This window comes from Macrobrachium rosenbergii, chromosome 15 (assembly GCF_040412425.1).
Source record: "Macrobrachium rosenbergii isolate ZJJX-2024 chromosome 15, ASM4041242v1, whole genome shotgun sequence".
In the NCBI taxonomy this organism is placed as follows: Eukaryota; Metazoa; Arthropoda; class Malacostraca; order Decapoda; family Palaemonidae; genus Macrobrachium; species Macrobrachium rosenbergii.
Window position 1 is genome coordinate 21,387,054 of NC_089755.1, and position 17,500 is coordinate 21,404,553.

The window sequence follows — 17,500 nt, forward strand, 5'->3', positions numbered from 1 at the left end:
TGTGAGTGTTTGTGTGTGTGTGTTCAAATACAACAGGCAAGTCAAACATATCTACCGCCGACTACTCTGAAAAGTTTGATCTGTGGTTTTAATGAAAGGTCCAAAAGTTAGGAAGTTAAACTGGCATAAATCATCACTGATTCTATGTGCGTATGAATTATTCTCTTTACAACTCAAATTATGAATACTGTGTATCTTAATACCATTCTTCTAAGTCTATCGAAAACAAAAATCCGACCGATTTCCCAAGCACTTAGTATACGCGATTTCGAGTCGATTCAAACAGTTCTTGTATTTCATTCATGACGAGATGAGCTAACCTATAAAACCTGTTTTCGGACAGTAAATAATCTTAAATGAAAATTTAAAGCAAAATTTAATTCAAAGAGGGATTAAGGAGAAATGACAGTTTGTCTTGACGGAGAAAAATAACTCCTTCAGCATAATATAATGACGCACAGAGACATTTGATACTGACACATCGTTCATAAGATAAAGAAATTAATTACAACGAACAAGTGGTCAATTCCATATTCCTTTAATTTAAACTCGTGAAGATCATTTCAAACTCACTTCACGTACTTCTGAAGTTAATTTATGGAGTAGAATGAAAGTTACTTTGCACTAAAACTTGTTCATATTAATAACGACACACATTTCCTTTTATGGACAGCTAAAAAACAATAAATTTTGGTATTCAGTGCTACTCCTACAAAAATTTCACAAAACAACACATCCAGTAACATATGTGTAACTTCCCTTTTCAGCCAAAAAATAGGAATTAGTTACATGGCCCCAACACTGTCCTTGCATCAGGTCAACCTCAGGTCAGTGCCTCAGAAAATACAGCGAATAACAATATTTACACAAGTCGCAGAGAGACGAAATCGCCGTCGATAAAAATCGGCGGAACGCACAATATGTATTCCAGTGCGAGCGATCAGTCGCTTCTTTATGACGCGAAGATGGAACAGCGCCGCATCTTCCGACATCTTTGTACTCCCAAGACACTGACATCGCTTGGGACGACGGACAAATGACACGTGGATAATACTGGAAAACGAAATCCCACAAGGAGGTGCTGTTGAGCCTCGCCTTGAAAATTAAAAAAAAAAATTAATATTTCCTAAAATCATTTCCAATATTTTTCTCAGCGACAAGTAACCTCTCGGTACTACATACTGCGGTTTCAAAAACATCGGCTATGACACTGCGAATTATCAGCCTATTGTTGTCATTACCATCCTAATGACAAATACCCTGTATATACACATATAAACACATATAAATATATATATATATATATATATATATATATATATATATATATATATATATATATATATATATATATATATATATATAGCGTGTAATGTAATAAATATACTACTGTAGCCTATATAAACAATTCCACATTGCTCCCAGTACCAGAATAACATTGTAAACAGCCAGTGGAATGGTACGCTTGAGGGAGAGAGAGAGAGAGAGAGAGAGAGAGAGAGAGAGAGAGAGAGAGAGAGAGAGAGAGAGAGAGGCTCTTGTAAAATAGGTCATAAACAATAAAAATGCCCTTTCGTTTATTTTTTTATTTTTTTTTTTACTCTTTGCCCTTTCACTGTCTGTCACTCGGAGATGTGAATATACTGATTATGGTTTTTCTTGGTGAAATGGCGCAGCATCGTCGTACCCCAACGACAATTATGATCAGCTCCATAGTTAACGATCACATTCTTGAAGCTTGAAACCGTAATTTAGCAGCAACGACATTAGGTATTTTCGAGAAGCTGGCGGGGACACTGCATAAGAAACACACACACTATATATTTCTATTGTCTCTGAGTCATGAAGTGATGGTTTTAGTGAAGAAAGTCTAGAAACGACCAAGTGCTACTGAAATGGCTACGACTCCAGCATCGATAATAGGAGGGTTAGTGCCGTCAGTGCACCTCACGTGGTGCACTGTAGGCAATACTTAAGGTTCCTTGCAGCGTCCCTTCGGCTCCTAGCTGCAACCTCTTTCAGTCTTTTACTGTATCTCTATTCACATTTTCTTTCTTCCATATGACTTTCCACCCTCTCTAACAATTGTTTCATTGTGCAACTGCGGGGTTTTCGTCCTGTTACACCTTTCAGACGCTCTTCATGCCGTTTTCCCTTTCAGCGCTGAATGACCTCATAGGTCCCAGTGCTTGAAATTCTATATTCGATAACCATAACGAAACTAAAAAATGAAAGCTTATTCAGAAGTGGCCCACCTTCCCGCCAAAAACAGTCCCGCTAAAAATCGAGACCTAAGAAAAGTGACAAAAATAGTCCTCCTAAAACCCGAGACCTCAGAATAACAACAAAAACAGCCCTACACTTAACGAGACCTAAGAACTGTGACAAAAGTAGTCACACTAAAAACCGAGACCTCAGAGAAGTGACAAAAATAGCCTTATGCTTAACGGAGACGTAAGTGACAAAAATAGCCCTATAACATAACGAGAACTCAGAAAAATGACAAATATAGTCCCACTAAAACCCGAATCTCGTAAAAGTGACAAAAACAGTCACACTAAAACCTGAATCTCAGATGTGGCAAAGATAGCTCTACTAATAATGAGACCAGAAAAGTGACAAAAATAGTACAACTAAAACCCGAGACCTCAGAGGAGTGACAAACATAGCACTGCATTATCGCATCCTTATATATAACTGAAAGAATACCTGGCTCTATAAATCGAAACCCTAATAAAAATACAGGTACTTTAATTGACCGCCACCCCATACAAAAGTGACATAAACAGAGCGGCAAATTCGAAAACTTAATCAAACTAACAAAAAAGGAACAACACTACATTCTCAAAAAAGTAACTCGATCACAGTAACTGAAACATGTCAGGACTGAATGAAAAAGAGCTGTAAAAACCGAACCTTGAGACAAATAGCCTAACATCAAACCAGGCATACAAAAATCGAAACGCGAAGCTCTTTTAAATAAAATTCTTAACGTTTTACCTAAATCTCAAAATACAAGAAAAATAAAATGCAACGAATAAAATAAAATTTGCATCACTTAGAACAAAGCCAAACAGTGGTGACAACCACAATAGCGGATAAAATTTGATTTTCTTTCACAATTTGTCCAAAATCTTTTTGCTTCCGAAAATCGTAGAAACTCCTTTCTTTTTATTATTAATTTACTCCAATTTCCATCAAAGATTTCATTAATTACAGACAGCTTATCGGTGTTCTTAATTAAAATTTACCGGTACGTATGTACATGACTTTGTCGTGAGCAGTTATTTTTTAAAAAATCCACATTGGAAAATACCAAAAACTGATACATTTAACCCTTACACAAAGTACACCTGCATAATTATCAGCCATTAATAAAACCAATTTCTCTATCCAAAGCTAGCTCTTACGCAAATAATAATAATAATAATAATAATAATAATAATAATAATAATAATAATAATGATAATAATATCAGTTTTATAACTAGTAGCCTTAAATAAAATCCAGTAGCTCTTTCAAGTAAAATAATAATGATAATATAATAAATAAAAAATAGACTGTAGAAGCTGAATGCTGTGGAAAAAGTATTGTTTTCCATTTCATAGCTCTTAAAGAGGGACTCCTTCCAAAACAATATTACTATAATAATAATAATAATAATGATAATAACAATAATAATAATAATAATAATAATAATAATAATTATTATTATTATTATTATTATAATAAGCATCTTCCACCCATATTTTTTATTAAACATGGCCTGCACAACCAAAGATGTCCTAGCATCCCGTTTCGAGAAAAAATCTAGGATATCACAATCAACTTGACGAGATTCATACGAGGCACCTGAACTGTCGATTACAGAGTGACCAAAAGCAAATTTCCCGGCACTCTGACCAAAGAAGACAGTGTTTTCCCGGACTTAATGTCAGCTCTACTTTTGAGGAAAGGTTATTTCACACTGAGCGTTACAAATCTTGCAGTCAGTCCAGTATTACCGTATTGTTTTCATCCCCATCTGCTGTCCTGCCAATCATGCAAAGACAACCATTAATAAAAACTACAATCATACTATATATACAAATTATATATTTGTATATATAGCTAAATTATTATATATATATATATATATATATATATATATATATATATATGTATGTATATAATATATATATATATATAATATATATATATATACCGTATATATATGTATATATCTATACATATACAGTATATGTGTGCATGAGCGAGATTACGTTTATGAAATCCCATCCCAACTCAAACATGGTACTCTCAACAACTTTTTTGAAGGGCATAGTCCGTTTTACTTTATGGATGCGTTTTTTTTTTATAGTAATAATCGTATTAAAGAATGGCAAGGACAGTAGACGAAAACACGTATGAACACACGAACAATCGACGACACTGACAGCAGCAAAAGACCTCTCACCCCTTGGCCCTTATTCTTTCCTGGCCCTGGCTGTCGGATAACGACGGAGCTGACTGCCGGTATCCAATGACGGCAATTACGGAAAGTCCGTATTTCAAATTTGCTAATGAGACACGGAGTCAAGAAGACGATAACGATACTAGATGGTTCACGGGCCCCTTCTAACACAAAACAAAACAACCACAACAACTCCTTTGAGGGGGGGGGGGCCCTCTCCCAAAAACCCTCATTGAAACTACCTTCATCTTCAGATGCATACCGCATCATCTTCCTCATATCGAATTCAGATATCTAGGAATCAAATTACAAGCCACAAAATGATAGCTACCTTGATGTGTATCGAGAGAGAGAGAGAGAGAGAGAGAGAGAGAGAGAGAGAGAGAGAGAGAGAGAGAGAGAGAGAGAGAATATCATATTACAGGCCTGCTGGAAACATTATTCTTTAAATGTACCTGTACCATATTTCTGGTGGATATTACTGCGCACACCTGTACCATATTTTGGTGGATATTACTGCGCACACACATTATACATATATATATATATATATATATATATATATATATATATATATATATATATATATATATATATATATACATATAAAATATATTTATACATATATATTATCACTGAAATCATCACTCCTAAGCTCGTTGGAAATTAAAAGGAAAATCTGAAAGAATTGAAATGCATTACAAGTCCCTTTCTGTGCTGATTGTTTTAATCATTTGATTACCAATTGGGTAAATTTCGCAAACTGGGAATATTCCAATAATAACACATTTAAACTTTTTTATAATTTGCTACATACAGTAATAAATTACTACGAATAATGAAAAATTGAATAGAACTTAAAACATCATTAAACGGAAGGTCCTTCGTCCCGACACACATGTAAGGCCACAGTCATTCGACGCTGGTAAACTGAGCGATTATCGATTAAATTCGTTGAAGTGCACTAAGAGAGAGAGAGAGAGAGAGAGAGAGAGAGAGAGAGAGAGAGAGAGAGATATTCGTGACAGGCTGACTGAGAAAGACAAGCCCTTTCATCGACACCGGGTCGTCGCCGCCGCTCATGTCGGCTAAGGATAAAACCTAAAGCGCTTATCGCCATCGCCATCTCTACGAAGTTCTTGGTCCGGTTCTTGTACTGAGCGGTGTCATGTCAAATCTCAAAAACGTCTATTTTAAGCATGAAACGGAGAACAAGCCTCTGACAACCAGCGAAATCGGTTAGCGGGTGGACTGTCCATCGGGCGTCGCTCCAGTGGACTGGTGTCGTCCGATTAGAAATTGCTTCGACTCATCTCCCCAGCGGTTTCCAAAAACGCCTGCCAAGTTAGGTACCGTCTCCAAGCGAAACATGAAGGCAGGAATCAAGATTTTATTATGGCGAAGTTGATATACCTACTGTCCTAAAAACACCCATATAACAATCATCAAATTAATATTTATACGTTGAAAAAATCTAAATCACATGTAATTAACTGGTTTTCCTCTAAGCACATAGATAACAACCTATCCCTCTCGGCGAAAAAGGAAATCTGAACTCCAAAATGCCCCGAGAGGGCACGACAAACTGGAGGGCACTTTTCTGACCTAAAATTGCGAGGGAGCGTTATTTCACATGCCACAATAGGTCGCTCAGATGTGTGTGTGTGTGTGTGTGTGTGTGTGTGTGTGTGTGATTTCAATGGCTACAATAGGTTTGGTAGCTTTTGGCCACGGTGGTTGGTATTATGCATCTGAAAGGGGCTGTTAAACTATCCACAAAAGAAAGAGCAGAGCGAGAGACGACCGCCCGCTGATGTGGTCATTTAAGTGGTGACAATTAACAACTGGGGCCTCATTGTAGTGCGACTGAAGGAAGAGGGTCACGGCTGTTCTGACACTAATCAGATTCGCACCGCATACGAATTCTTCATAAATTGTAAGTTGCAAATGAATTCTCTAATATCAAAATATTCTCAACACCAATAAACTTACGACGGAAGAATGCACTAATTTAGCAATACCGATGAGATTGAAAGGGAATGGTGAGATATTCAGTACCAAATTTAAGAAAAGAAATGGTTATTAACAAATGCCACAAAACGATACAAAACAAAAATCCTCCAAAAACAGAAACGTCTAATAAATCAGCAATACCATTCCTTCCCAAAAATGTATTGCAAATAGAAATAATCTAAATCATTTCTCGCAAACAGAAAGTCTCACAATCTGCAATAACTATCTTAATTCTCACGAAAATTTCTCAAATCATCAAGAGCAAATCCTAATCCACCCACCCATACAAAAAGCTCTCTCACAATCAGCTCTAACAATGCCAATCCTCCCATACAAATAAAAGGGCTCTCACGATCAGCAATAAGAATCTTCACCTTCCTCATGACACAAAGGTCTCCCAGTCAGCAATAACAATATCTTCCAAGTCTTCGTCACCTATTAGCTTACACACGCACGCACGCACACACACACACACACCCTCTCCGGAGCTGCCTTGAGTTCTTATTTAATATTGTGCAAACTGTTATTGTGCAAAGGGCCACAATAAGTCTGTGCAAAAGCATGTGGCTAATGCGCAATAAAGTAGGACAACGGACGTGAAATAGCCTCAGGTTGACGCTGGCTTACCCCTAACCACCCCCCATAACCACCTTCCATCTCCCCCCTCCTCGCTCCCTCCCTCCCTCTCTCCCCCTGTACATCTACATCCACTTTTGGCCTTAACTCCTTTCCTCCCCACCTATATTCTTTCTCCAATTTCTTGCTCCTGACCCCCTCCCCTTTAACCCTCCCATCCCTTCACCACTTGTCGCTACAGGCCTCAGCCTACGTCACATATTATGATGCAGTGACATTATTTTCTCATATCTGGGAGGGAGTGGCATGGCTTGGTGGGGGGGGAGGTTGTTGTTGGAGGGGAATGGCAGCTAGCATTTTTGGTTCCGTCAGTCAAACCCATAAACCACCACTCATATTAAAAGGTAAATTGTTTGGCAAAGGTCTGCATTCAAGTGGATAAAAACAACCATATTCTACACAAGTACAGATAGATACCTTTGTATAACTATTTGTGTGTGGGGGGGAGAGAGGGATTATGTATACGCCTATGCGTGATAAGCGCAAGGAGCGGGATGTAGATTTATATATATATATATATATATATATATATATATATATATATATATATATATATATATATATATATATATATATATGTATATATATACATACACACACACACACACACATATATATATATATATATATATATATATATATATATATATATATATATATAAGTTGCCTGCGTATTAGTACACAAGGGCAAATGACAAAACCGCTACATATATTAGTGTGTATTTGAATGCATGTTTGAATGGGAAGATGCTTGCAGGGATGTCTGCAATGTTTAAATAACAAGGTCAGTGTCGTTACTAGTAAATAAACAAGTACTATTTCAAATTTCCTATTACATTCGATATTTCCATTTAACTATACTTTGTGTATCATTATCGATATAGGTTTCTGTATCATTTGTAACTAGACGGACAGTTTGGTGCATGACAACATTTGCAGCTCGAGTCAATAAATAATTTGCCAAGAAATATTAGATCACTTTTAACGAATTGGCTTTAAACATTCTATGATCTACAACTTAACCGTGAAAAAATGGAGAAACACGATTAAAATCAATATTTGCAATACTTGCATAACCGCTTCATTTGAACTGGAATTTTCCCCCAATGTTCGTTTTTGTACAGCTAAATTTATGCACTTGCTAAATAGAAAGCAGTTTATGTAAACCCTTGTAAGCGTATTTCTCTCTTGACAATGACTACACGGTCTTCCTCGGTCACTCAAAAATCAATAAGGACGAATCAAGTTCTGAACCCTTGGGCCGATAGCACTTTACCGCGGCCGAGATCTCATTCAATTTTAGAACTAGCCTGGCCCTAGTGACCAATCGCTGTACGGGCGATAGCCATCCTTCGAGGCATAAACACTTTCATCGGCCATCGCGACATTTTTAAGGAGTGACTACTATTCATGAGATGAACTTAACTACTCAAGGAAAGGAAAGGGTCACGTGATACGTACCTTGCAGTCGTGCAGTCCTTGTACAGGATGTCGAAGTGCTTGACGCACAGCAGTTTGCACCTGTTGACGCCGGGCTGAATGGCCCCTAGGCCTCTCAGGATGCGAACTTGGTCCACATTGCACACGAGCGGCTCGATGCCCAAGCGCTTGAGCTTGGTGTAGACGGTGTGTAGGCCCCCCACCAGGTGCTTCAAGAATATCTCGAAGGCCTGCGGCAGGCAGAGCATCGTGTCTCCGTTAATGATGAAGGCGGCCACCTTAGCGCCCCGGTAGTCCACAATTTTGCACTCGTGACTCTCCGAAGAGGGCACTGGCGGTGGAGAATGGTACTGTCTGGGGAAGTCTTTAAGTCCGGCCAAGAGTGAGGACATGGGAGGGTCGGAGCCCAGGTGAAATTGATGAGGGATGCCGCCCCCGAGCATGCCATGTCTGTAGGGTCCTAGTCCCGACGGCGACGACGTGGGAAGGGGTACCGACGGCGGCAACTGCGACGTGAGGCTCTGGACTTGCGACACAGCCGCCAGTAGGTGCGACGCCAGGGAAGTCGATGACGGAGGAGAGGGACTTTTGTGTGGCGGTGTCGAGGCTACAGGTCGAGGTCCGCCTTGGGCAGCAGCTGAGGGCTCCATTAGGGCCTCTGTACTCATAGTGTCTCTGTTCAGTCGTATAATACACGTCCGCACCCCACCACCAAGACACACACACTCATACGCCCTCAGATACAAACTACAACTCTACAACTGCTATTGGATCGGATTTCAAATCGAATAGTTACAAAAATCAAACAATCAACTGATAGCTGGCTCACTCAATTATTTGCGTTGCGAGTGCCATTATGATTGGTTGTTGGGGTGCTAGAGTGGCGGGGCTTCAAATCTCATTGGTGGAAGGGCGGGCGTATGGGCGGGGCTTTCCTGCGCGCACCGAGGGGAGGAGCATCTCCCTTCAGTCGGTAGCCAGCAGGCGGCACGGTAGGAAACCGTCAAAAGCTGTTTCTCCTCCGCTCGCCGCCGAAGCTGGGTGTGTTTTATAGGCTAGAATCGACGACGACGGTTTTATTAAACTGCACAAATGATTAAATTCCACCCCGTGTATACTTGTAGATCGACCGTAGAGTCACCTGAATGATAGAATGTATCGATTTAGTTTCTTGACATGGGTACAAGTATATTTATCGCAATGGTGTTTATACTAAATGCACACGTGTAGATGTGATTATGGAAAATTAATCATTGATGAATATGGCCCTCCACATATTTATCCTGAACATCATGTTTTATTAATTTAGACAAGCTTAGAGCGGCATCAACCATTACCTGGATGATGAGAATACTTGTAGTTGGGTTCAAAATTTAAAAGTAACTACAATTTATATCTGACCATTAAACAAATAAATGGGATTATAATTTACTGCCCTATTAACTGACACTATAAGACAGCAAAAACAAATAAATTAATTAACAGCACTGTCAGTGTGTAATTCATTTGTGAAAATACCCGTTACCATATTGCTGTTTGCATTTCATGATCAAGGTTATTTAAATTATTAAGATATGTAGCCCATTTATTTTAACATTAAAAAACACGAACAAAGTATTGTGATACATCCTTGCAGGCTGATACCATTGACGATTTGATGACAAGCACAATGCTTTCTGAGGCAACGCACACAAATTATATATGTATGTATGTATACATTATATAAAATTTTGTGTATATCTCTGTATCCAGTGGCTCCAGAACGTTTGACGTTTGTTATTTTCAAAATATTTGCAAATGACCTCTCCTGAAGACGAGCTTACCACAGAGGGAAAATGAGAATGTGACAATGACTGCCAATTGTTTAAGTCTACTGTTACCCAGTAACAACTAAAAAAGTTACAGGTAGTGATAGCCTACTGGTCGGTGTGAGCGCTCTTATCATTTTAATACCTTATTTCCCAGGTATGTATAGTTAGTTCGAAGGTTATTTGTGACTTAATATTTGAAAATATAAAGTGACATGCGTGAAATTGGTGATATCCTGTAACACACACACATATATATGTGTGTGTATACAGTATATATATATATATATATATATATATATATATATATATATATATATATATATATATATATACATACATACACACATTATTATTATCATGATTCAAAAGATGAAACCTACTCGTATGGAACAACCCCACAGAGGCCATTGACTTGGAATTCAAGCTTCTAAAGAATATGGGTTCATTAGGAAGAAGTAAGAGGAGGTAAAGGGAAATACAGAAATAAGAGATCTCACTCACTAAAAAAGAAAAAAATAAACTAATAAATAGATATAAAATGTATTAAAATGAAAGAACAATAGTATTAGGACAGTAATGCATTGCATCTCGCTTGAACTTCTGAAGTTCCAGTTGCACTAGTTCTTCAGGGAGGGTGTTCCACAGTCCAACGGTGTGAGGAATAAAAGACCTCTGGAACTAAGAAGTTCGACAGCGAGGCACATTTACGGCATGTTGGTGCTGGTGTTCAGCGAATGCGGTTACTCTCGGCAGGTAAAGGGGATCAGGGATCAATATTATTGTGAATGTGAAAGATCTCTGTTGAAATACAACTTACGAAAATTGACAAACAAGAGACCATCTGTCGATAGTCCAAGTCATAACTGCAACAATTAGGAAACAGAAACCTACCTCCAGGAACATTTCCTATATATGTATAGTAGCATATATATATATATATATATATATATATATATATATATATATATATATATATATATATATATATATATATATATATATATATATAAATATATATATATATATGTGGGTGTGTATCCATATATATATATGTATATATACATACAGTATATATATAGAGAGGGAGAAAGAGAGAGACAGACAGACAGACCGACCGACATAAGTAAACGTACACTATATTTGACGTTCATTATTGATTGAGTAACACCTTTGTTTATGTATTGTTATATGCTGAAGAAAGTAAGAAAGAAAAAAAATGTCAAAAGCAATATACACAACTGAGGCATGAAGTGAATGTGTATGCTAATTTCTGTAAGCACACGCATCTTGATTATATCTCCGCTCTTCTAAACTTGCAGAGCAATCTATGACTGTTTTGAAGGTAAAAAGGGTAAATCCTGATTCAAATAGCTGGACATAACCCTTGTTCTTATGAGAGGTCATTCAGCTCAAAATGTCAGTGACCTGTAGACTATGGGATATGCGTTTTTCGAAGGCCGACAACGTGGCAAATGTGATGCCCTTTTCTGGGCAAGGACTGGAGGAATATAATGCTTAATTTGGGTAGGGAAGAAAGTTGGAAGGGGAGAGAAAGGCCTAAGAAATTAGGAATCGATAAACCTTATTTACCCCTTGTAAGGAAACGCATTGCTTTGTTATATTACTTAATCGTTTTTTTCCTTCTTCTTCTTTGTAAAACCAGATCAATTTATTCGATAAATCGATAAGTACGTTCTTAGGACTTATGGCTTGTTTACTTTGTTTTGATTGTCACTTCCAATCATTTTTGTTTGTATGTTTTACAACAATTTCATTTTGAAATAATAATGATTTAATTTCTGTATATTTTTTTCAGTCGCATCTGATTTTTTAATTTGTATTTAGCCGAGATAACTTTAGTAATCTTCATCATTATTATTACTTTATTGAAATGTCAGGTAGCCTACTCGTTGAACTTATTCGCCGGACAAGCAAGGTCGGCTACATCGCCTGATGTTTACTTGCCAACCTGTCTAGTTACTGTGTGACGTCACGGTAGTTTTTATCTTAACCTGTAATTTCATTCATGAAAGTGGACGGCCTTTGCTCTCCCAGCCAGTGGAGATACATTTGGATCAAAAATAGATAGTTAATGTATTTTTCTGGCATCCTATAGTTTTTTCTCATGACTGGCTTTATGAAGTTACGAAATCTTTGTCTCTTGTTAAGCAGCAAGTACAGGCTCTTCTAATAATCGTGCAACACTTCTTCGTGTTCCTCCCGTACTGTGAACATGCACTTACAAAAACCAAGGAATACTAAGCGATCGTTTCTGTGTTGCGATCAGCAGATAGCTTACAGTTGTTTCTTGCATCGAGTCTTTGACTTTAACGAAAGAGTTTTGCTTACAGCTGCACGTGGACTAACCATTAAAGTGGAAGGAAGTTTCCGCAAGAAGATAAAATCCATTCGCACACTTATGCTGTAGGAGCCCGTCAGCCAGTGTCTTATTTCCTCTCTTATTGCTGGAATATTATTAAGCAGAATTAGGTATATCATTCGCAGGTTTCTGCATTGAGAGGTTGCACATAATGGGACTGAATTATTTCTGATATTCCAATAGAAACTGTACAGCAGGAAAATATTCTGAGTGACTCCTGTTCTCTCGCCGAGGAAGTTTGTCTATAAAAAAAGTTAAAAGACTACAATGCCAATTCTCCAGACGAGAATATGCAAGAAAAGTCAAAATTTTTTAAGACGTTTTGACGAAAAAGAAGACAGGTAACGCAGAAAGACCAGGCCTAATATAATCAGATGCCTTCCATACACATAAAAATATTTTTCTCTTGCTCTGAATGACAGATACCACTGTGAGACATCTATTAACTCATCTTCTGCATTGCCAGTCTCAGTAAAGCAGTTCGTCCTATCTTCTGTAAAGACGTGAAGTAAGTCACCACTGACGTGGAATCGCTCAAAAAGAGAAGGAGTTAGAAGGAATTAGAGTACGTTTGCATTCTAATGGTTCAAAGTATTCAAAAGAAACCGAATAGTGTAAAGTATTTCAAATAAACTATTGGAATTGACAGACTTTCTCGCTGTAGGCGATGATATGTTTACTACTTCAAGTCAACAAATGCAGAACTCTGAAACACAAAAGAACAGAAGGAAAGGAATAGAGAGAGAGAGAGAGAGAGAGAGAGAGAGAGAGAGAGAGAGAGAGAGAGAGAGAGAATGGTCCGTTTGAATGTTAGTGAAACGAGTAAAGTACAAACAGAGTTAACCGAAATAAACACTTTAAATTTGTATGAGAGACAGACAGACAGACAGACAGGCAGACAGACAGACAGACAGACAGACAGAGACCTAACACAGTTTGTGGGTTGTGGTTTGAAGACTCTATGGTTATTACACTCCCCTTATCGACATGAAACTTACACCAAGGACTGACGAATTTTTTAATTATTATTATTATTATTATTATTATTATTATTATTATTATTATTATTATTATTATTTAAAATGAGCTATAGTTAATATGGAACAAGCTTTAAGACCGTTGACTCGCAAAGCAAGCTCCCACAGATTACAAGTCTTATGTTTAAAAATAGAGGAAACAGCAACAGATAAATATAAATAAACTGACAAACAAATTTTTACACTTAAAACCAGTTTGAGTCTTTATACAAAGCTAAAGCGTGCAAATTAATCCGGTTAAAACTGAATTAAATGTAATATTCATTAGCAATATAGCTGCTAAGTATCTGCATCTCTGAATAGAAAGAGATTTTAGGAAGAAAATCTCCAAGAAACGTATTTAGTTGTTAATCTTCTTCAAATATAAAAAAAGTTGTTCACACTTTCAGTAATCTAATTATGATAGATCCAGCTCCCATAGTTTGCGCTAGTCTACTGGCCCTCCCGTTTAAAAGTTTGATTGATCCAGTAACTAACATCTGAAATAAACTTTGCAGAGCAGGAGGCAGGAATTCACAAGAGCCAGGAAACATTTCACTAATGGATTCTACACCCAAAGTCAGATGGGATTCATAAATAATGAAACGAACGAATGATTCGAATATGGAAGTATATAGGTAACACCTAAGGACGTAATAAATATGGAAAGCATGACTACTCGCCATTGCGGAACGACTTACAGTGAGAATGAAAATACAAAACTCTAGTAAGGAATGAGATATCACTATGGGATAAATGACAATATTCAAGAAATCCTTTAACTGGAGCTGGGAGCGTCTCAATAAGAAACATCATCATTGTGTTACTTACACAGCTGCTTTGCATGGCGACGCTGTTCGTTTGTTGGTTGGGGTCAGGGTGACGACGAAGTCATAATGACATCATTCACATATGGATCTAGAAACAACTTAATAGTGCCTGCTAATAAATAAAGCAACTAATTGCCAAAGAAAACAATTTTTTTTCTTTATTTTTTGTTATTGCTGAACAGAATGATTAAAAACGATTTGCCTTATGTTTCCGATGTTCGCTACCGCCTCGCGATCTTTGGGAAGTCTTAATGTCCCCCAATGACCATCTAAGAGGTTTATGGATGGTCTAATAAGCAGGAGGGTTGTTAAAAACTTCAGGCAGAGAGAGAGAGAGAGAGAGAGAGAGAGAGAGAGAGAGAGAGAGAAAGAGAGAGAGAGAGAGAGAGAGAGAGAGAGACTGTGTAGAAACCTGCAAGTCGGGGCAGGGGCAGGGGCAGGGGAGGGGTGGAAGGGCGGTGAAGGAGAGAGGAGGTGAAATATTTTTCTCCTTCATTTTCAGATGCTTCGAGTTCGTTTTACCTGTCAGTGGGGTATGATCAATATTGCCGAGAAAGGGTCCTGCAAAGGAATAAGAGACGGTTGCAAAGGAGTGAGAGACAAGACTGCAAATGAGTGAGAGAGGATTGCAAAGGAGCGAGAGAGGATGGCAAAGAGGTAAGAGAGAATTGCATATGAGAGGGGAGAGCAAAGAAGTAAGAGAGAATCCAGATGAGAAAGGATGTCTTGCAAGGAGCGAGTGTTGCAAAGGATTCAGAAAGGGTCATCCTTGAGTGAGAAAGGACAGGTAGAGAGAGAGAGAGAGAGAGAGAGAGAGAGAGAGAGAGAGAGAGAGATGTCAAGGAGTGAGAATAGGTTGCCATGAGTGAAAGGGAGTTGATGAAGAGTGACAAGACTGTAAAGGAGTGAGTCAACGACAAAGAAGTGCGAAAAAGATTAGACATGTAAAAGGGATTGCAAATGAGCAACAAGACACTGTGAAAGACAGAGAGACCGAGATTACACCTTATAGAAATTCAGTGGGGTTAAAGATAATTGTCAAGTGGCAAAACTGAAATACAAACGAGTTGATTAAGTATTTCGAAGATGGGATTGCAATGATGAGAGAGAGAGAGAGAGAGAGAGAGAGAGAGAGAGAGAGAGAGAGCATTCCGGTGTCGTGCAAAATGGTTGCACAGCCTAAAATAATCAGAAAAACGGAAAGCGACAATACAGAATGATTTTGATAAATCAGCTACGTTTTCAAAGCCCTGAATGTAATGTTTTCAGCATAAAAGATTTTTTCTTTCATTTTCTACATTCGCTCATGCGATAACCAGATACTCTGGTTTTAACTATGAAATTTCAGAATAGTTACGGACACTCTCACATGAAACCAAGAAAAGGAAAGCGGTGGACAATCTGGCATTATATGCTGACAGAGTGTTAGTTTGCAGGTAACTGCTTAATGGTCGTCACACACACACACACACACACACACACACACACACACACATATATATATAAATATATATATATATATATATATATATATATATATATATATATATATATATATATATATATATATATATATATATATATATATGTATGTATTGGTCCCATTAGCTGGTGGGGAGAGGAGAGAGGTGGTAAGTGGCCCCACTTCATAAAAAAATCCAGTACCCTGTTGACCTAAGAAGCGAACTATCATCATTGTGGTTAGTCGGCTGTGGCTGATCGCATCAGGGAAGAGAAGGGCATAGGGCTTGCAGCCAGATCCCAAAAAACCTCAATCATAAGGGATAACACCCTATGCAACCATCTCCCCTTTAGGGAAAAAGGTGTGTGTTCAATGTAAATAGCTGCTCTAGCTCAATAGCAAAGTACAAGGATTACATTTGGGAGGTCCTTTGTGCGATCCTGGCATACCGCCCACCAGAAAACGTGAATGGGTACCAGTGCCAGCTACAGTGCAGAAAATACCTTGAGGCCAGCAACTTTTTCTCAAGAGACTTGCTGACACCACCCTACCAAACAGTATATACACATGATATATATATATATATATATATATATATATATATATATATATATATATATATATATATATATATATATATATATATTATGGATTCTTTAATTCTTAGCAAGAGCCACAACAATTATTTTTTTAACCAGGTCCTCTGTAAAAAAAAAAAACAGTTTCCAGACCAGACAAAGATTTAACAAACACCAGACTTCAGGTAACAAAGCACTCAAAAGAGAGCGACAAGAACCAAGAACTAAAATTTTAAAAATATTTATAAACCTTAAACACTTCCAACATAATGCTAAATGTCCCCGAAAACCTGCTTGAGGAACTAGAAAACCAAAAAACCACATACAACACCTTCACAAATACCACAGTCTCCTACCTAACTGCTATACCGAAGAGTAAGAGAGAAATCTCTCATTGGTGGAACGAAATCAACACTCACTCAAGTGTGCACGGTATAAGGAGACAGAGAAGACACTTAACACTAAAAATTGACTTCTCCCTTAACACTGCAGATTTACAAAAAATAAATGGGATGCACCTTAATTCATATAAACCAACTGTAGCCTAAACGTCCACTCAATACGGTGAAATTAGACTGAAGCTGTTTACAGAGGAGGAAAAACTGCCCTTGTCATGAAGGCTCCCACGGGAGCTTCCACTTGATACAGTTTAATGCAAAAGCTTCACTAGATAATCAAGGGTGAAGCGAATAAGGCCAAAAGGGGATGCTCGCCCTTCTCCGGCCTCAAAAGGCCTCCTGACGATTGCCGGAGCATCCAGCAAGGCACTCAAAATGCAAGAGATGAACCTTGCTCGCAGGTGGGCAGGGGCAAAACCCAGGAGAAGCTCGCACAGGAGGGCACAGGGCAGACCCTCACCACCAACAGCAGGATGCGTTGAA

At 38.0% G+C, this 17,500-nt stretch overlaps 1 protein-coding gene across 9 annotated transcripts in view; it reads right to left on the reverse strand.

Annotated features, from left to right (window-relative positions):
• The window catches only part of LOC136846456 (dachshund homolog 1-like), a 110,434-nt gene extending 101,113 nt beyond the window's left edge, over positions 1-9,321 (reverse strand). For 3 of the 9 annotated variants that reach the window (XM_067117235.1, XM_067117234.1, XM_067117233.1), the window contains exon 1: positions 8,564-9,321. In XM_067117235.1, the coding sequence (XP_066973336.1) occupies positions 8,564-9,210 (647 nt within the window). In that variant the 5' untranslated portion in view covers positions 9,211-9,321. The remainder of the gene's footprint in view (positions 1-8,563) is intronic. The other 6 variants (XM_067117239.1, XM_067117238.1, XM_067117236.1 and 3 more) reach the window with 3 other exon arrangements.
• Between the last annotated feature and the right edge of the window lie 8,179 nt (positions 9,322-17,500).